At 39.1% G+C, this 21,408-nt stretch overlaps 2 protein-coding genes and 1 long non-coding RNA gene across 6 annotated transcripts in view; 1 reads left to right on the top strand and 2 right to left on the bottom strand.

Moving 5' to 3' along the window:
- Positions 1-4,921, bottom strand: part of LOC104832748 (aldehyde oxidase 2-like) — a 41,967-nt gene extending 37,046 nt beyond the window's left edge. The window contains exons 1-5 of the mRNA XM_010569102.1: positions 4,780-4,921; positions 3,450-3,542; positions 2,016-2,167; positions 1,227-1,320; positions 63-172 (exon numbers count right to left, since the gene is read on the bottom strand). Of these exons, the coding sequence (XP_010567404.1) occupies positions 63-172; positions 1,227-1,320; positions 2,016-2,167; positions 3,450-3,542; positions 4,780-4,921 (591 nt within the window). The remainder of the gene's footprint in view (positions 1-62; positions 173-1,226; positions 1,321-2,015; positions 2,168-3,449; positions 3,543-4,779) is intronic.
- A 7,269-nt stretch (positions 4,922-12,190) lies between these two features.
- The window catches only part of AOX1 (aldehyde oxidase 1), a 53,072-nt gene continuing 43,854 nt past the window's right edge, over positions 12,191-21,408 (bottom strand). The window contains exons 35-37 of one of the 4 annotated variants that reach the window (XR_774173.1): positions 20,824-21,196; positions 16,250-16,315; positions 12,191-12,244 (exon numbers count right to left, since the gene is read on the bottom strand). Coding sequence is in view for 1 of the 4 variants with exons in the window: in XM_010564545.1 (XP_010562847.1) it covers positions 21,146-21,196 (51 nt within the window). In the remaining 3 variants the exon portion in view is untranslated. Of the gene's footprint in view, positions 12,245-12,874; positions 13,211-14,696; positions 14,779-16,249; positions 16,316-20,360; positions 21,197-21,408 lie in introns of those variants that run through there. The other 3 variants (XR_774174.1, XR_774175.1, XM_010564545.1) reach the window with 3 other exon arrangements.
- On the top strand, positions 17,815-21,048 carry LOC104829951. The gene is made up of 2 exons (XR_774172.1): positions 17,815-19,758; positions 20,345-21,048. It is a non-coding gene; the product is annotated as an uncharacterized LOC104829951 (long non-coding RNA).

Here is a 21,408-nt window from a genome sequence, read left to right as displayed (position 1 = left end):
GGAAATATTCCCAGTAACTACACTGGAACCTGGATGAAACCTCTGAAACATCAAGGTCTTACCTTCATAGAGTATGGGATGAGAACAGAAACAATGACTTCCTTGGCCTTTAGGTCTGCATGCTCACAGCCAGCAAGAAACTGATCATTTAAAAGAATCTGTCTTTTCCCATCTGTTGGAGAAAACTGTAGTCTGTTAAGTCTGTAGTCAAATGTGGAGCAAGAAAGAAACATTTCAGTATTGCAGATTCAAATTTCATTGAATCTGTGCAAAAGAATATATTAAGGCCAATATGGCCTTAGTGCAGTCTGCTCCATTCAGGATCTAGCCTTAGACTGCAAAATCCTTTGAGTGGAAAGGCTAATCTTTATGATACATGTTAAGTGAAATATATTTCCCTATATGATTTAGTTCCCCATTACACACAAAATACTAAATACTTTATACTTTCTAGAAAATATATGTCTTACAAATGCTAATAATATTCAGAAAATCAGAGATCTAGGTTTAAATACAGCTATGTTGTTTCTCCTCAAAAGCTCTTAGATCATTAAATCATTAAAGCACAGTAAGCTTTTAAGAAACTATCAAGCACTGCAATGAGACAGAGAATCTGCCCTGTACATCTTTAGTTCAAAGACAGTAGAAATTGTTGCCAAGATTTTCCAAAGTACCCACAGATTCTATGTGACAAGGATGGGACTTGCTTGGGCTTGATTACTGGAAGTGTTATTTAAACACGATGCACATGTATACACCCACACATATGCAAAAAATGTACCAGTGACTTCAAGAGAAGTTTCTAGGTGCATGGCCTTAGAGAATGAACCATTTTTCTTAAAATGAGAGAGACATAAGCAATAAAAGCAAACAGTGGTGGAGTTACAAGATAAAGCTAACCTGTCCAATAAATGGAGCGATATAGCCAAAGTCTTTCTACCTGTCAGGCCTGCCCACCTCACTTTCATGAGATTGCTAGATGTTGTTTCCTTTTGCCTTGTGAAATGGACAGATAGCATTTTTTACTAGCAGACACTTTTTGCCAGTTAAAATGACAGGCAAATACCAGGAGAACGTTGTCCTCCATTCAGCAACATGTACCATTCTAATTCATCTAGGAGATGCACAGTAGTGTTTCATTTGAAAACTGTTACCTATAGCCATATTCTCTGTTGCAGTGCTCTGCCCATCTGGCAAAGGTATTTGGCAGGAGGTCCAAAGCTTACCTTCTGATGCCAAACTGAGAACAGATTTGCCAACTGATGAGATTGGGTTCAAGTCCCAGGTTGATCCCCTGCTTACTGTGTGTCCTCCTAAAGACTTTAACAAACAGTGAGGTTATTTTTAGGCTTGCCCTTCTTAGACATAACAGGGATCTGTATCATAACCCCATTTTATTCACTTAAAAGGCCTCTTGGAAGAACTTATATTTGTTTTGTTCAATCTTAATTGAAGTTCTACATACATACTTTTTAATATGATTTAATTTATTGTTCCCTTCAAAAGTCCTTTATCATATCATCTCTGTTGAGAGACCAGGTTTACTTTCGTGCCCCCCATCCCCCAAAGAGATGGCCATTCCCTTAATTAAAGGAAGAAATACAAGGTATTGAGGTAAGGGAATTTTAAAGGAAAATCAGGGACAAGATCAGAGATGCCTAACACATGATGGGTAAACAGCTATGCATTGATAGTTAAGTTAAAGTATGATTGGCTGCAGGGTGTACAGTACCTTACCAGAGAACCCCACTTTTCTTCTTTACTCAGCCTCTTCCAGTTCTGCTCAGCCAGCAAGCAGGGATAGCAGGATTTTCTCTGGTTGCAGTTCTCTGGATATTTGCCCCTGCTAACTAGTGTAGGACTCCCAATTATTTCATACAACATTTGTGATGGTATTAACTATTTACCCTTAGGAGGCATGATCCCAGCCTCACCCAGCTTTTCTCCATATATTTGTAAGTCACACAGATATGTCTGTAATGTTGGCTTATTTACTGTCACTGCTGAATACATACTGCCATGCTCCTCATCTGTTCTCCAGCTAGAGTTCTCAGGTGCTGCAAGAGAGCTCGGTAGATTTTTGTTTTCTCCTCTGCAAGTTTTGGGACTGCCTCCATCAGGATATCTCTGAGCTGGGCCAAGCAGCAGGCAGCTCCTATCACTAGCCCTGAAATCAAATGAGTTTAAACAGTGAAATCATAGTGCCACAATATAAATGCAATATATAGCTGATAAGGCCTCTAAAGATTTGCTTTTGTACACAGCTCTTGTTAGCAGGATGACAAAGAGAAGTGATGGTAAGATGCATTTTATATTCCATGCAATAAGAAATGCAAATACTGTTTGCTTATTCAGTGATGGTTCCCAGTATAAATGCATACCTGAAAAATATACATTGCATATTTGCATACACCAATGCACATCCGTTTTCTGTGCTGTGTATCCCCAGAGACATGGACAACAGTTGACTCATTAGGATGAAGGATGACCAAATTGTTGTAATTTTCCAAGACTGAGCCACACTCAATCACACTTCCAGTAGTACCAGAGAAGCCACTACCATGGACTTCAGTGAATGCTGGAGTAATTCTGCAGAGAAGTCTTCAAGTATTGTGTAGTGTTTTTTCTGAACAAAGGGGCCATGTTCTAAAGTAGGCTTTTATTGATGGATCTACTTAAATACAAAGTTGCACTGATATTAGCATAATAATTTGAAAGTATGTATAATTCAGTAGCTGCCGTAAATCATGGAGCTAGGAGAACATAAGAAGAGAAAGAGGCAACTGTAACAAAATGTTAATTTCCCTAATTTTTAATAGCCTGATTTCCCATGGAGAACATGCTGCATTTCATTCTTTTGCTACAGGTGTAGTGCCTCCACTCATGGACGTGATGGGCCTACCAGATTGGATTCTCGTATAATGGGCATTAGCACAGCCCTTGTGATGTCAGTGCATCTGTGATAATTTCTATTAGCTGAGAATCCAGCCAAGCCACTCCAAAGAAAATCTTGTGATATTTTGGATTGGAAATTTATGTCTGAATATTTTTGTGTTGAAAATCTAGCCCTAACCTAATCAATGTTTTGTAGACTTTGTTAGATCAATGGTTGTGATAGAAAGGCTCATAATCTGTGAAAACAAAAAAAAGGCTAACTTAGGGCCTTTCCCTCTGTTTGCTGTCTGCAGAAATTTGAGATTTGAACAAATATATTCTTGCAGAACAGTTTCATAAATTGTCTGTCACCATACATCATCTCCAGACCATAGGTGAGCTGACATATTGGTTAAAAGGCTTAGTGAAATGATTGCTACAGAGAGAAAAAACTCAAAACATTCCACACCAATGACAGTCAATGGTTCTTTCTACTTCTGGTGTCAAAATACAAAACCCAAGTGAATTCAGTCACTGCTCTTTGTACCATCAGTAGAGGTAACCTGGAGACTTACCATCATTTGTGCTACTCACAACATGCATTTCTGGAATCCTAACAGGATGGAGAATGATTGGATGATAGGCACCATGGTGATTTTTTTTGAGTCCTGAAAGGCAAAGTATGGTAGTATGATTAAAGATCTGTTTGAAGAATTAACCATATTCCTTGACACGGAAACCAAAATGTTCAAAACCACTGTAACTAAGTAGTTTCAAAGTCTTATGGTTTTTTGTTGTGCAGTATCTTGAATATCACATTTTACTGCTTTTACCAGGCCCACTTCATCTGCTTCTTTCTGCAGTCCAAAGGCTGATCTGAAGTCCAAAGTCCAATATTCTCTTTCCTGACTCTTACTCCTTGCTCCTCTGGATTGGTTTCCAGTCCTTTCCTCTATCACATTCAGATTTCACCTCTCACCTCAGAGCTATACACAATTCCACACCTGCTTCATCATGTTTCTAGCCACTTACTCCACCCTTCTATGAGCTACGTAATTTTTCCGCTTCCCTTGTTCTCTTCTTGTGTGCAATGTCTTTAAAAAAAAAACTACTCCTAAACTAGTTTATACATGTCATAATGAGATTAGCTCATGACCACTCTCTATTGCAAACCTCAGGCTTTCTATGGTAGTCCTCTTTGCTGTGCAGTAGCTGCTTCAGAGCCTGATCCGATGACAACAGAGAGCTTCCCCTTCATGTGAATGGACTTGAAGTTTTTAGACTTAAGATTTTGACACTTCGCCAAGTACTGCATCATGAGGGTATACTACTAAACAAATGTCGTGCCCTTGGCTAGGCAATGTACAGATTACTAGAAGACCCAAAGGGTTCTCTTTTGATCTGGGCCTTTATTGTCCCAACAGTGAAAGAAATATTCTTACCAAATTCCTCCTGACTGATTAGTCCCTCATAAAAAGGGATACTGACAATTTATAAAAAAAAAACAAACTCCATCCATAATATGCAGAATCTAGCCAGTGCCTGGATATCACGGCATATGGGTTTACCATGCCCTTTTCATGGGCATTATTTATTTTGTGATGCTCAAGCTAATGTCAATGTGAAATGTTTGGCTCTCATCAGCATGAGTGAGTCCTTCTTTATTCACACAAATTGTCTGAGGTTACTGGGAGGTTAGGCAGCACAAATCCTTGGGCTCGGGTGATGGTGGTGCTAGTCCTAATCTAGTTATTGGTATGCTGCAAAAAATCATAGGAAATTACATTGGCCTAAATATTGAAGTGCAATCATTGTGGTGAGAGGATCCCCAGAAGATAAAATGCAAGAGTATGTGCCTACTGCATATGTAATCCCTGTGTCAAAAGGTCTTCTGTCCTTCCATACCCACGCTGGTGTTCCCCACAACCAGCGGTGCCTTTGGATACTTGGCTTTCAGGTTCAGAAGTTCCTTCAGGCTAGGGGGAGAAATCCATGTTGTTCTCTTGCCATGGAAAATCAGAGTTGTTCTTTGCTGCTCTTGAGCCATTCTCTGTGGTGGAAATGACAAAGATTTGGTAATTTTGACTAATGTCGATATAAACGACCATATTGCTAAGTAGGACACTGTGTCATGATAGACAGTGAGACATTAATGGTGCTTTTCATCTGAGGTTCCTGTCATGCTGTACAATGCTGAGCTTTTATCATAACTATATTATTGCTCAAGAAACAGAGACAAGAACAAACTAAATGACTTGGTAAGAGACACACTAAATGAGTGGTAGGAGAAGATTAGTCTTCTGTTTTCCTTCCTCCTGCTCTGATAATTCTGAAAGACTCCCTTTGTATATGATGTAAACAATAAAGCAAGTGACTGGACTTTGTGGGAAATCAGGATGCCAAAATCTCACTGTGTATGTGACAGAATACAAGAAGTGTATTCTCTTAGTCAGGGAGGATCACTGCATCCCCATTTGCTAAGTGCCTTGTATCTACCGTAGTAGACCCAGACTACTTTCTACAATATGTAAAATGGTTTTTAAAATTAAAGTACCTACTTTCCCATTTCTCTGCAAAGACTAATCTTTTCAGAAATATTGTCTCCTTGGGATGGTTGATAGGTATTTACATTTTTGTTTAATCAAAGTGTTTTTCAGGCACCACCTGTCTTACAAGACTAATATATCCTTTTTTTCCCCTGAGAATACCATATATGTTCTTTTCATATTTGCCAAGTGCCATGTGGAATCATGGTTTCAAAATATTCAAAAGCAATCACTGTGAAATGCCTGTCTTCGCAGACAATGCAATGAACAAACAGACCAGTGGACAAGCCAGAGAACTGCTGCAGCTATGGACTGGCCTTCTAGGTAAAAGATATGCCTGAAACACAAGAAAGAAGCTGTGTGTCTGTGGAACCAGTCATAATCTTAGTGGTGTGGGCACACTTCCTGCCATAGAAGAATCTGTCACTAAGTATTACTGCCTAGGTATCTTCACAGCTGCATTTCACATGCTTTTTCCGGTACTCCAGACATTTAAAACATATCCACCAAGCAGGTTTAATTTCTAGACACAGAGCTTAATGCTCAACCTATTTAAAACTACTGATAGCTTGAAACAGACTCTAATGGGATTTGAACAAGCTCAGCATAATCAGTCAAGGTCATGTTAAAGACTTTGTGTAGCCTGGAGAAGCAGTTCACTCCTCCTGGCAGCTCAGTCTGAACATGTAGACCGGACGATGGCACCTCCTTTCTGGCTGAACAGCTTTTTGAGCCAGCAGCAGTTTAGGCAAGATACTTCATCCAAGTATAAAAGTTGCAAAATATTCCTTTAATACTTGCATTCTTAAAGCATGAGTCTCTCAAAAGCACATCAAGTGGCAGAAAGGCAAATCTGACTTCCACTTCATGATTTCATAAAGGAGCTTATGCCTTACTACGCATGTTCTGCACTAAGAGGCAATCATTAACAAGGAAGTTGTACGCTATGACAAATGTTTACAAAGCCAACTGCCTTGCAGCAAATAGCATTCTGTAATGCAGTAACAAATCAAAGAACCATGCCATGCTTTCCCAGAACTCAAATGAACTTTTGTGTCTCTAAGGTGGTTGTATAATAGCGGCAAGTAGTGCCCATGAATATTTGCAAAAGGAGTGCAAACAAGGAATTTCACAAGAAGCTGTTGAAACTTGAGTGAGGATTAAAAAACCAGCCTGGACCTGCCTGCTTGGATTCTACTCAGTCAGGTCTGGGTAAATCCTGCACTACCATTCTCACAGCTGTCTTCTCTTGCCTTTCTGTACAGATCATGGGCACTTTCCTCCTCCTCCTTTCAGTTTCCATCCGTTCTTCTGTGACTCTCCAATAACTACTGCAATAAACCCTCTACTTTTCAAGTCCTTTGCCTTTCCTGTGGACCTGCAGCATTTCCCACATGCGAGTCCAGTCTCAGGTTGCCAGGGTCTATGTACCAGCTGGAAGGAAACAGTGGGTCCTGTGGTCACTTGAATCCAACAGAGAATCACAAGGCAGAAAAGATGGAAAAGCTCATTTGGGAACTTTCAAAGAAAATGCTATATTCCACACAAGAGGCCAATGGATCCAAAATGAAGTGGTTCTGAGCAAGGAGTTCTTTAGGGAAAAGTCTGGAAATACAGTTTTGGTTCTGGAGAGGTAAACAATTTCTTTTTTGAAAATATGAACTATTTGTAATAATGACAACATATAGATTATCCACATTGAATTGCTTTACTATGTTTGATTAAAATTGATCTTTTCCATCTATCTGAGGACAGATCTTTCAGCTTAACAAAAACATCATGTTTTCAACATCTGCAGTAGCTCAGTCATGTTTGCATGACAACAAAAGTCAATAAGACCTACCGTTAGTTCAGGAGGAAATATAAATTCCTGTGTTGGATCCACGGGTGGGAATTCTTCTGTTTGCAAAGACCTGAATGAATCTGCAAAGAAATGGGAGGGGGGAAGGAGAATGCATATTTTCAGAGTAAGCTGCAAGTCTTTGTCAACACATTATATTCTTTCCTGAGGTGACACTGAGTTTTGATACTTTATAGATTGAGTGGCATTCAAAAATTCAAGATGCCAAAACTGATTTTTAATGTTTAGTTCTGTTATACCTATTCACAAACTACTATCATACTCATCAGTCTCAAGCCTTTGCTTGAAATACATCAAGGCTCAAGAAAGATCTTGCCATATTTCCTGAAACTGGTCATAGCGAATGTGTAGCAGCCACATTGGGTGAAATATCTACTGCAGGAAAATGCAGTGCTGGATGGTATAGTTATGTTCTTTTCATAAACTGTGCCTGTTAAGGAGCTTTCTGACAGATTTTTGACATGACAACAATGCAGCAGTCCATGTGATCAGAAAGACTTCTTGTCTGCTTAAGGAGAGCCTCTCCACCCTTGCATAAGCACTGCAAGAACTAAATGCTGACAGCACACCATAAAAATTAGCTTTTTCTACTTGTTTACAGATGTCTTTTTTTTCTGCTGAGGCGTCTTGTGAGGCTATGCATCTTCTGAGCTTTCAGGAGCTTACATGAAAGGCGACTCTGGATATGCCATGTTACCAGCGCTGATTAGTTTTTTCTGCCTCACTGATTTATTTTCAGAATCAAAAATCTTATCACACCAGATAGCAACAGGTCTCAAGTATATTGAATAGGAAAAGAGACTGACATATCCTAGTCTGAAGACTCTTATTGCTTCCCCAAGCAGTCATTATCTCTGGGCGCTCTGAACAGATCGTGGCTGTGGTAATTATAAGATCTGGCTCTGGATGACCTAGTCTACTGACTGACTCCATTGATGGAATGGCAAAAAATTCTGTGTGTCCCTTGATCTTCACAATAATTAGGCACCAGGTATTTAACTCGGATGAAAGCAACTATGAGGAATGCAAATCAGTGAAAGCCAAATAAGAGAGCACCCAAAGTAAGTGCTGTTTTGTAACTGGCAACTGCTGTCCTGTCAGATTCATGCTTCAAAGAACCTTTGCAGCAGCTGGCCAACAATTTTCAGTTCTTAAAGGGGCAGAGACAATACACACATGCACAAACGTACATGCACATCCAGTTACGTTCCTTGAGGCTCTAAGGTTTTTCACTGCCAAAACAAGTTTTCCTCCAATCACCAAAGGCCTTTTACTTTAGAGACTACTTAAAGTTTTTCAGTGAGAGCAAATTTATCCAAGGAATTCAATTCCTCATCATGAAGCAAGATGCAGTCATATTAGGGCACTATGGTCTCTTCTTGCAGGAGGATTGAGACAAGATCTGAGATGCACACAGGGAATGGAAGACCTTTCTGAGGGGCTTATGTGTACTGGAGTTTCCATGTGTACCCTTATACATAATAGTTGTGGAACCTTTGCCAGAAGAAACACAAATGAGGTGACTTGTGATTTTAGGATGTGCATATGTAGAGTGAGAATAAAACATGTATTTTGAAGCAATACCAATATATCAATTACTATAGAATGCAGAAGAATGAGACACTTCTTCCCTGAAGATCTTGGAGCCACTAACACACAGTAATGCTTATGAAAGGCTTTACAAGTATGAACTAACATTGCACAGGAGTAGCTGTGATTCCTCTTCAGAAATTCAGTGTTGGTGTCTCAAGCACACAGAAACAAGCCATGCTGATGGCTGCAGAACTTCCGTTAAGGGAGTTCAACTTCACATCAAGATGAGCTTTTTTAAGAAAGGTGTCTCTGATCAATAGTTTTCTTCCTCACAAAACAAAGCAGACTTAAATGTTTAATATTGAGATTCACACTCTCACTGGAAAATGTCACTAAAAAGGTCAAACCTGTCTGCATTCTGACTATACAGCAATGCAGATAGGCTTGTGCTACCTTTCTGCAGCACCGAGAGCACAAAGCACAGAGGTCAGTCTGGACTAAATGCCCAAGGACAAAAAAGTAGCTGCTGCTATAGTTCAAAATGGCCCTTTTCTACAAATTTTATAATGCAAACAGAAGATAATGAAAAAGCCTAATGTAACTTACCCAACCTCCTGTAGAAGATGAACACACATGTTCTTCCTCATCCAAGCAACATTGTCCAGTTGCTCTAAGTTGGCGACATGTTGGCTCCTAAAGAAATCATACCCTACTCTATAAAAGCAATGAGGCAGCTTTGTGATTTATTTGTAAATTAATGTTTTGATTCTTCCTGTTCCAAAGCAGATTTGTACAGTCACTTGAAGTTGCTCCAGGAGACCTCTTAAACCATAGGCCCCTAGGAGTGAGTTCCTTTTGGGTATCCATAGGTAAAGTATCCATAAAGTAAATGGAAAAAACTCAAAATTATTTCAGTGGTGCCTTGATCAAGTCGTTGGAACTGATGCAAAGGATTCTTAAGTGCACTGTAAGGGTACATGTAAACCTAAAGTCAGTGCCCAGCACATTTAAAAACTAAAAAAGCCAGATTTTCCAAAGGCTCAACCAAAAAGAATTTCCAAATGAAGCTAGATTCCAGGTAGGTACTTCAAGGAGGCTCAGTCTTTTCAGATACTACCAACTGTCCCAAAATAAGAAACACATTTGAAAATATTGACCTACCCTAGCAAAAGATGTGTAGCTGTCTGTAATTGGCCTGTATCCTGTGCAACGGCACAAACTACCTGAAATAAACCATATGATAATCAATTATAAGAAACCAGAACAATGTTTGGGAACACCAGCATAATTGGGAATGGTCTGGCATCAAACTTGTAGATTTGAAATGGTGGAATTTATGTCTCTACTCTCAAATGGGCAAAATCACATCTATAAAAATAAGAAATATAATTTTTATAGTGATTATGATGTATGATTAAAATTTATTATTTTGAAGTCCATTTCTAATAATAAAATGAATTATTTTTTTTAATGTATGTAAAAAATCAAATTATGAAAAGCATCCAAAAGCAAATACCATGATTACTACTACAACTACAGTCTTTGGGTTTTATAATCCAATCAAAAATCTACTGCCATCTGTCACTATCATGGTTTTCATATACAATTAATAGCAATAGTAAAACCTCTACTGGAATTTCTGGCACTTCCCTCATAAAGTCAAAATCTTCTGGTAGGGGGGGTCAATTATTTGGGGAGCTATAGGAGTGTTAGCAAACTTGGAACTAGAAAGTGAGTTGAAGTTGCTTCACCTGTTGTAGTAAATCTTGCTTGAAGAGCAGTCAATATTTCAGTAGGCTAAAATGTCATGTAATCTATTTCCCCTGTAACTATTGAAATCTGTATTAGGGACTTCATATTATTGGTACGTGAGTACTTACACTGCAGATAAAATAGAACCTGCTTTTTCACTGTATTCATTGTAACACTGTACTCATATTGCACTATATTGAGGCTGCTGGTGTAGGAGGGCTATAAAAACAGGCTGTTCTAAATGCAGGGATTTTCAGAAATATTTAGCCAGTGCTAAATGCCACTGCGTATCCTATTTGAAGTCTCTAGTGTGAACCACCTTTTTATAATTTTGAGATGTCCTTAAACCACCATGGCTATTACAAAATACCACTTTGGAATATCACCTACCGCTCTTTGAGTCAAATCATACTTATGACCTTGGCAATCAAACATTTATCCCTTTATTATACTTTTTACAATTTACTGTCTGAAACCTACCATCCAGACCAGCAATTATCTGCTCCATGGAAGGTTCCGCATGGTTTCTCAGTAAAGCATATATGGACATCACCATTCCAGGGGTGCAGAAGCCACACTGGGAGCCATTGCATTTGGCCAGCCTTTCCTAGAACAAAACAGAACAGGCCCTGAATCCAGGATGTGGGTTCACTGGCTTTCTGAATAGCCATCTTCAAGTATGTCATCTACTGGCTGTAGGCCAGTAGCAGCATTTTGACTATCCCACTATGACCATTCATGAGGAAAATGCTCAGAGCAATCACCTAGTTAAAAGATAATACTCACTCCAGTTTAGACCCTCATGATCCTAATTCCTTGATATGAGAACAGAATAAGGCCCAAGACTTTCAGTTTAGACATCAATCATGTGTTAAATATTTTAACCATGAAGGACAGAACACAGAACATCTCCTTAACAAGAGCTTCAGCACAGACCAGTCCCAGAGTCAAGACCCTTGGAAAATAATACTGAGAAAAAAGAGGATATTTAGAAATCATTCTTAAATCTGTGGTCAAACTGTGCTTTTCAGGGACAAGCCAGAGTGGAGGAAGTAAAGAGCTGACCTAATCCAAAGGAGATCTCTGGCACTCAGGGAAAATGTGTCTAATTTAATACCTGTCAGTCTGGTTGCCACCTGGAGTCACTCTTCCCTTACTACAACATCTCAATGAGATGGCCAGATGCCATACTGGTGACTAAATGAAACATTCCTCCCCATCTCCTGAAAGCTGGCATCCTAGATGGAATACAGTTGGATAGCTCTGTGTTGTGGAGATTGTGATGTGCTCCCTGCATGATGGTACATTAGGAGGAACTCCTTCCATGCTCCATACAGGGCCAATCACAACCCAGCAATTGCTGTATTACTTCCTAAAAACACCTGTTCATCTAAAAAGATTAGATAAAATTCAGAGTTTCTAGAATCCCTTCAGAGACTCCACATTGCAGAGACTCACAGCACCTTCTCACAGGTCCCAACTTCATTACAGGCATAGGACAGGAAAATCTCATTATCTTGCAGCCCTACACAGTCCAGTTTACTCTCACCTGAATTGTATGAATCTTGGGTTTTATGCTTCCAACCCCTTCCACAGTAGTAACAGCAGCACCATGCAGTAAACATATGGGGAAAAGGCAGGAGTTGGCAGGACGATGTCTTTGAGGTGTGAAGGAGAACTGTGGTGTTAAATAGCTTTGTCATATGGGTCCATGGAGGAGGAAACAAAGGATATATACTCCAGCTAATCTAAAAATGCTCAGACTGAGCAGAAAAACATGGTGAGAAGGATATGCAAGCATACAAAATCCTGCACTTGGACCGTGAGAGTATGCATCCTGCTCCTACAGCTGGGACTTAGGCATTAAGTGATAAGCTTTTCTAATTAAAGAAGTGGAAGGTTACATTAAAAAAAAAAAAGAAAAAAAAGTACTACATATTTTGTTGAAACCCAAAGTCTAGAGCCAGATGTGATGAAGTCAGGCTCAGCATCTGTAATGGAACAAAGTTTCAAGAGCCAGGGAGAGAATGAAAGTAGAACTCCTAAATTTGCTGTGGGCAAACCAGTACAATTACAATGTAATGTGTCTATTGCTGAAGTCCATGGAGATTTTATCAATTATTACATGAAACATCTAATGAAGACTTATTAACAGTCACATATCCTCTAGCAAGCACAAAGGAGTCAGGAGAGGCAGATGAGAATAGGGCTGCTGAAATCTCAAATAATAAAGAACACACTTTAAAAACATAATTTCCCACAGAAAGTTGGGGGGGGGGGGGGGAAGTTGGGGGTAGGGGTGGTGTTTTGGTTTGGTTTGGTTTTTTTTCAAAGATTGAAGAGAGAGGATCTAAATCTCTGTTACTGTGTTACAGTGAGGGCAACCCTGTAATCACCTTTGTAGAGGAAAGTTACAGGTAAGGCTTTTAAATTTGTACCAGAACTTCCCAAAATCCATCTAAATGGAAAGAAACCAAGTATTTCCCAGCGAATGTCAGTTTTCTCAAAACACTAGATTACTATTTCCAAATATCAGTGCGAGGATACTGTATCTGCTTGTCAACTGGATCATATGTGGATATCATCACAGTGCAGGCACCACAGCCTCCTACTCCACAGCCATATTTTGTACCTGAGAGATGGACTGCATTAAAGAAAAAAAAATTCCAACATTCAGAAGTTATTTTTTCTTTATATTATTCTGAGTCTCCCTTGGCTTATGTCCGTGTGCAGAATTGGAGGGATCTTCTGACCAGATAGCTCCAGAGACGGGAAAATGTGTACAAGATAGATGAAAATAGAGGACATAAATACATGAGAAGGGTAAGAACAGGTTGAGAAATGAGTGTGAGGCAGACTTCCAAGACAGAGTTTTTTCAGTCTCTACGGTCAATACCTGGTAAATGGCCAAAAGAGTGAAATCAGGACCCTATAAGTGGGATGGGTTGAACAAATACAGCAACAGGTCTTCTTATTAGCCTTACTCATAATACTTTCCTAATCCTTACACATGATTATCTGTATCTTGCATTTGCAAAACAGTACCAGCAGAGCTCGGCATGTTTCCAGTGCTGCTTCCTCAACATCCAAGGAGTAGAGTAATTTAAAATGGAGCAAAATACCCCAGTGCACACAGCTAAATTCTATATGGAAGGACTCCCTCCATTATGTGCCTCAGTGTAAATGCTCCACCCTCAAATCACAATCTTCTTCTGGTGTCACAGTGCCCTGCAGTCCAGTGGAATCTATAATTTCCTTTCATTTTAGCTCCTTTGCAGAATGATACATAATCCTATTACTATTCCCACTGGGTGTATGCATTTGCATGGACTTTGCTTAGGTACTAGATGATGTCTTCCATCTGATTTCACCATGTTTCTAGATTTCTTTATACCCAGTGCAATTTTATCCACTAGTGCATTCCCATTGGTAATCAATATATGACTAATCATATTACACTGCTTGACTGTTAAAGAGATGCTAATTATTCCACTGAATGCTTGGACAATGCACAATCCAAGCTAATAAAAATGTGCAGCTAATAAATTACTTTCCACTACTGCCCTTCTCCAGTTAATCCTTAAATTAATGTTGTTTTTCTGCCAGCATGGAAGGCTTTCAACAGCAATGCTAAACACACTTGCTTAACTTTATAACCTGCATGGCAGCTTCTTAGCTGGGGTAACTGCCCCTGAAGTCAACAGAGCCATGACAGCAGTTAGCAACCTGAAGAGTCTCAAATGACAGAAAATAAAGATAATAAGATAATAAAATCAGCTTATGCAAAACTCTTTGAAGGACTGGGGCCTAAATAAATTATTTACTATGGAAGTAGTTCTGGGGTAATTTCTTTAGTTACTATTTTCATCACAAATGTACTGAAAGCTTTTTGTGCTTTGGGAAGCTGTAAAGATTGGGCAGCATTTAGAAGAGTTACACTCAAACTTTACAATGTTATATCCCTGTAACTAACACACACAATGCACATACAGCACTGGATTGCTCTGCCAAGAACATATACAAGGTGAGTTGTGTTATTTCTGCTTACTGTTCTGTTTACATCGGATCCCAAAGTGAAACAAATCATCTTAGTCCCCAGTTGCAGTAATTTACAGAATTATAGAACTCAAAGGTAAAGTTCAAAAAAAGGATATGCTTCTTTCTTAGATAATACAGCAGCAATTCTTCAGCATCTAGCTGCCTCTCTATTACCTACATTATGAAATAAAAAAAGAGATTATGAGTTAGAGAGGGATTTGATACAATCATCTCACAAGGATTAACTGTGATTTTGAAATGCAGTGATTGTGGATTAATGGGGTGTGTTTGTTTGGCAACAGGATCCCGTCTCTTGATCACAATCTGCAGACAAATAAATGAATGGCTCAGGCAGTATTGGTCAAATATATCCTTTTAAAGTAATAGAAATAATAGTCTACTGAGAGAACTGAAAGAGAAGAGAGACTGAGTAAGCACTAGATGGACAAGAGTAGAAAGAAAAGTCTTTGGACTAGATCCTTTGTTGATTCTTATCAGCATGAATCAGAAATCCCTTCACTTGTGTGTGTGAAAATTCTGTGTATTTTTACCTCCTTGAAGTTTCTATTAACCCTTTCATTTGCAAAGACCCATCAGCATAAAAGCACAGGAAAATCTTAGTATAAGAAGAGCAGGGAGGATACTAACTATATTTTAAATATAATAAAGTTTAATGTGTATGAGTAGGGCTTATGCAGGCTTTGTTTTAGCCTTGTCTCAAGAATGTTGATGTATCCTTGGCATGCTTCAGCTTGTTGGAGACAAGATAACACAAACAACTTGGAAAACATTTTTTAAGACCCATCACTGCAGAATGAAAAGACACTGAACCTCAGGCTTCTCTCAACAGTTCTGCTATACCAGCAGCGTGCTCCAATTTACCAGGTGTAAGACAACATGAACTAGTTCAGGAATTTATTTGGAACTGTGGAGTGAAATAAGGTTTCAGGGTATGCCTTTAAGCATAGGTGGCATGTAATGACAGATATAATGATAGAAAAAAATTGAATTACTTTTCCTTAATTCACCTGGTAAAAAAAGAAAGCCAGTACTCTCTCTCTAGAGTATAAAAATGTTGACCAAACAACTGAAAAATATCTCTAGAAAAATACATAGCAAGGTTGTTTTGTTTGTTTTTTAACAAAGAAATAAAATTCCTTCATTTCAGCTTATAATATATTTTGGGTGATGTGTTTGTTAATAGGATTTTTCACTCACTTGACAAGCGAAGTAAGAAAAGGTGACAAAACATCTTAGAAAACGAAATGTGAGCTTTTGGCATCAAGAACAGAAGAAAATTAACTTATTTTCTTTTGGTGAATTACTGAAACTATATTAGTAAGCAGCATATTCTTTTACTAGTGATGTATTTACTCCAACTACACCAACTTTAGGAGTATATTAGTATAAGGTTTTAGTAAACAGATAACTAATTATAATTCTAAAAATTCTGTGATATAAGGGGTGGCACAATGTCACTCAAACTTTGTAAAAACTGTGGTAGAAAGCAGGATGCTATATGTAAGATCAAAGACAAGAGATGATTATCCATGAATAAACTGTTGCTCCAGAATAACAGCTTTCCTGAATACGAACAGTAAACATTAAAGCACTGTTGTTCAAAAAAAAGTATTAAAAAACTTACCTTCCTGCCATTCACAAAAAAGACAAGCTCATCTGTTGGGGACAAGCCATGCTATTGCATTAAAGTCTGAAAAACAAAGCTTTACACATCAAGAGAAATTAATTAAATGCTATATGCTCCTGAAAATCAACTGAGTTTGCTTTGTTCTGCAGAATTTATTTTCAGACTGAGCATCAAATTAAGTAGATGGGGAGGAGCCAGCGTAATGTATGCTGTTTCTCAGCAATTAATACATGTTCAGATGCTAATGCACCAAACTTTCTACTCCTACTCTCCACCCCAACTCTTCTCTGATGAGCTGAAATCACCTGGAAAGAATTTGAGCCCTCTAATTCTAACCTTGTAACCTAAGACATAAGGCACTTAACTGTGAAGGGGGACTTCTGCATTTGAGCTACTAGTGCCAGGCCTGTTTTTTTTATATTATTCAGTAACTGATGAATTTAGAATACATAGGAATTCCTGAAGCTAGAACTGAGGACATGCAACATTACCCACTTCTGTGGGGTGTCAAATGCTAAGCTGTGGAGCCATGCTTCTCATTTTATCTTGTCACTGACCTGAACTATCTATATTTTTTTTCCTGCAGAGTGACCAAGTTTTATCAAAGTCAAGATTACTACTACACACACATTTAAAATTTCCTTCTGGTTATCTCTATACCATGCCAGCTCTATACCCTGACTGCTGTGGGTGCTATTGTAAGATGACCATGCTCTAGATATATTATGTTCTTAGAGAAAAAAATCTCAAACCCTAATTTGGGAGTCTAGATTCTTATCTGTTTCTCTAGATGCGTATCCAGGAAACAAGGTAATTAATCTTTAAATGCTTTATTACAGCTGGCCTTTATTTTTTTTTTAGAAGGGGACTCATGTATATGTCTTTCAAAAGTCTCCATTTGTGTATGTTCATGTCTTTTGTTTCATTTACCATTTTTACATTTTACAGCAAAGGTCTCTGTATTTTGAGTCAGAGTAGGCTTGCAGGACAAAGTAGTCAGTCCCAGATCTTTTACCACTCCCCATTAGAATGAAAGAAAATGATTCTCAGCAGTGATATGCCACTGCTTTTGTGTTTTAGCCCCTAATGTATGCCCGAGAGCTACCACAATGCAAGCACTGAAGCAATGTCAGTCACTAGGTCCTGCAGGCAAAAGCCCTAATGGGTCCTGCCAACTGCAGCACTGCTGCAGTATTCCACATGTGTTGTAGGTACAACCATGCAGGTTCAAAGGCCTAAGAAGAGAAAGAACCAGACCCAATACTAGATTTTGGCCATCCAGTATCTAATTTTCAGAGTACTAGGTCTCCAAACCAGAACCTAGAATTTATGTTAGGTGATTAAGCTTACACACACAGAGAGGAGTACCAAGGGTGGATAGTTATAGAAACACTTCCTTCATGAAGAAAATGAGGAGAAAGAGTTCTTCTCAACCATCTCCAGTTTGGGTGTTTCTGAACAGTGCACATTAATGTGTCAATAGCCATCCAACGTGTCAGTGCCTTTGGAGCCCTAACCTTTCTGCTTATCTAGACCTCTGAGTCTGCACATTTAAAAAAAAATATTAAAAATTTAACCCCCCCCCCCCCCCCTTTAACACCTGTATAGTCTAATAAAATTTCTTTCATAATATCCCACGTAGCCATAGTATCATCTGTCAGGTTGTTTAATTGCTGATATTTCTAGCTTCCATGCAGTTTTTCAAACACCTAAAAGCCAGGAGACAGCTTAATGTTTCAGCCCCCCAAAACCCCGACAAACCATGTATAGATTTTACTGAGACAACCAGACAACACCACCACTTGTGAAGAGGCAGGGAGGAATCTTTGTTAATAATTGAGAAATACTGACAAGCAGATGTGTGATCTGCACAACAGAAAACAAAGTGTGGGTCTAGAACATGATGAATCCCTGGAGTACAAACACCTCAGCACCACAGGTGGGGAGACATCATTGCCTGCAAGGGTTGGGCTACGATTTTTACAAGATTTGACTTGTCTGGAACTAACGAGCACCTGTGCTGACGCATAGGTCCATAGGAAAACAACAGACAATGCACCTTCCCCACAGTTCAGTAGATCTATATGCTCCCTGCTTCAACATATCCCAGGATTTACCTATGTTTTGGGGCTGTTATCAATACCTGAGGTTGTGAGCTGTCATTAACAGGCCCATGCAGTGAAACTAAGAAGATGTTTCAAATCAGAAAAACTAATTATGGCAGCAGCATTCATATTTTATTTGATTTATTGACTTTCTTACAACATATAAAAGCCAATTTAATACAAAGAAAGTGAAGAAAAAGAAGTAAAAACCAATGGGCCTTCAGCTGCCTAAACCACATTTCTAGTGCCACTTCAGATGATTTGCTATGACCTGCTTGGCCTCCAGTTGCTATGTCATATCTTCTAGTCCTGTGCTCTCCTATGCCTCTGCTGCCTTATGACATCTAAAATGGTCTGGACACCTATGTTTAAGCAGTTGAATTTCACCTACTCATAGTGGTTACAGAGAGACAAACAAATTGAAACAATAAAGACTTCATATCTTAATAGCCAATGCAAAACCAGTTTAACCTACTAACCTGATTCCTGTTACATATACAGTGTCAACTCCTAAAAGTGATGGAAGGCAAGAAGAGAAAACAGTACATGGAAAACTGAGGAGCAGTGAAATAATACGAGCCTACAGGCTGACGTGTCAAACAAATCAAAGCCATTTATTTTCATTACAAATGGCAGTCTTCATGGCTCTGGAGCTATCTGACCTGTAAGTAACTGGAAGAGCAATCACCATGCTCAGCAAGAAATAACTGATGCAGAGGTTCACTGAAACCACACATTGAACGTACAAACTACTGCTTTTCCCAGTTCTACTTTCTTATCAAAGAACCTGCTGCAATTTTTCAGGTGTTACTTTGGGTAACTTCTGTAGACTCAATAAAAAAGTGAAGTTTTTTCTCTGTGTTAGGATGTATGCCAGATCAAAGCCCCAAATTCAAATACCATGGAGATTTGTGTATTTGTGTGTTTGTGCATTCAGAACTGAAAACTCAGTTTTGCACTTCAAGAGGGGGAAAGGCTGAAGTTCTCAGTCAGTTCAATATTGTGGATTCTGATGCTGAAATCTCAGTATTTTGGCCGGAGCTTTCATAATATATTAACTTTGATATATTCTGTGTAATTTCTTGCTCTCATCTTAGGTTGCAAATATATACATACTTCAAACTTAATAACACCAGAATTTCTGTTACCATTTAATACACTGCTGCTTTATAGTTTCCTGTTTTCTCCAGGTGCTGCTACCTGAGTGTGGTCTAATCCCACTGCACCCTAGGCAGCATCAGATGACTGATCTCTGCAGATCATCTTTTGATCTTATTATGTTTTTTCTACCTTCTTTAGCACAGGAGTGGTCAAGAGTGGGAGAAAGCTCTTAACTGTACTTTCATGGATCAATATAGTCCTGAGTACAGGATTAAGCACTGCTTAAGAATCCTTCCCAGAGTGTCCTGGTTTCAGCTGGGATAGAGTTAACTGTCTTCCTAGTAGCTGGTAAGGTGCTATGTTTTGAGTTCAGTATGAGAAGCATGTGATAACACTGATGTTTTCAGTTGTTGCTAAGTAGTGTTTAGTCTAAAGTCCAGGATTTTTCAGCTTCTGATGCCCAGCCAGCGAGAAAGCTGGAGGGGCACAAGAAGTTGGCACAGGACACAGCCAGGGCAGTTGACCCAAACTGGCCAACGGGGTATTCCATACCATGGGACGTCCCAACTAGTATAGAAACTGGGGGGAGTGGGGGCAGGGAATCGCCGCTTGGGGACTAGATGGGTATTGGTCGGCGGGTGGTGAGCAATTGCACTGTGCATCATTTGTACATTCCAATCCTTTTATTACTACTGTTGTCATTTTATTAGTGTTATCATTATCTTTATTAGTATCTTCTTTTCTGTTCTATTAAACTGTTCTTATCTCAACCCACGGGTTTTGCTTCTTTTCCCGATTTTCTCCCCCATCCCACTGGGTGGGGGGGGAGTGAGTGAGCGGCTGCGTGGTGCTTAGTTGCTGGCTGGGGTTAAACCATGACACAGAGACAGGTTCATCCAGTCTCCTATTCAAAGCACACTGAACTCCATGTGAGTTTTCCCATTAAGTTCAGAGGCTTTTGGCTTACTCCATGAGAAAAAGAAAGCTTCCGGTAGAAATTGTAACTAAGTGACTCTTCCAACATTTGGGATAAAATTCATCTCCTATATATGTAGGTCAGCCATAGCAATTTGCCTGGCATAGCAAGAGAAAATCATAACTCTTGTTTCTTGCATGTTTTTAACACAAAGATGTCTGTGCCTAAAGAATCTAAAGCAGCTTTATTACAAATTAGAGCATCACTTCTGATCAAAAAGGGACTGAATCCAACAAACAAGGTTCTGATTCTTCAACAGACAAAGATCTCTGCACTCATGCTCTACTGCAAGACTCAAATCTAAATTAGAAAATTAGCTGAGGCCATTAAAAAGCCATTTATCATATGAAGTTGCTAAGGGCAGTAAGTGGCAGTGTTATCTAACATACCTTTATACTTCATCCTAACTTTCTTCTCCTGCAGCATTTGAGCTGAGCTGTTCAGCAGCTTGTTGAAGATACACGCTTCAAATGCAGGAGATGTATTTCTAGCAATTAAATGCAGTAATTTAAGCGAAGACTGTAATGAATATACTGGATGGAGAATGAAGATAAGGATAGAAGATGTAACGTGCATATTTTTGGCAGCTGATTCTATTCTGAAAATGAGAAAATACATTTATCTGTGTGTTGATTAGTGTGTTTTGGGGCAGAAAATCAGTTTTCCATTCCATTCCATTCCATTCAGGTCTTGTGCACTCTGGTTTGTCATTCATACAGATATGGCTCGAGGAGTGGAGGAAGCAGATTCATTGTTTTTCATCTAAGAGAACAAGCAAGAAATGAAAAGAGTGACTTGATAATATTATTTGACCGGCAAACTCCCAATATTGCCCTTACCAGGTGCCTCCAAGTCACTTCACAGTGTTCTAACAGGACATACCTACAGAAGATGGCTGGAAGGAAGGTCAGTGATAACTGGGGTCAGGGGGACACAGGGATGGAGAAGCATGGTCTCTGCACTGGTGGACCTCA

This window comes from Haliaeetus leucocephalus, unplaced genomic scaffold, assembly GCF_000737465.1.
Source record: "Haliaeetus leucocephalus isolate CR32 unplaced genomic scaffold, Haliaeetus_leucocephalus-4.0 Scaffold1, whole genome shotgun sequence".
Lineage (NCBI taxonomy): Eukaryota > Metazoa > Chordata > Aves > Accipitriformes > Accipitridae > Haliaeetus > Haliaeetus leucocephalus.
This window is presented reverse-complemented; position numbering and strand designations above follow the sequence as displayed.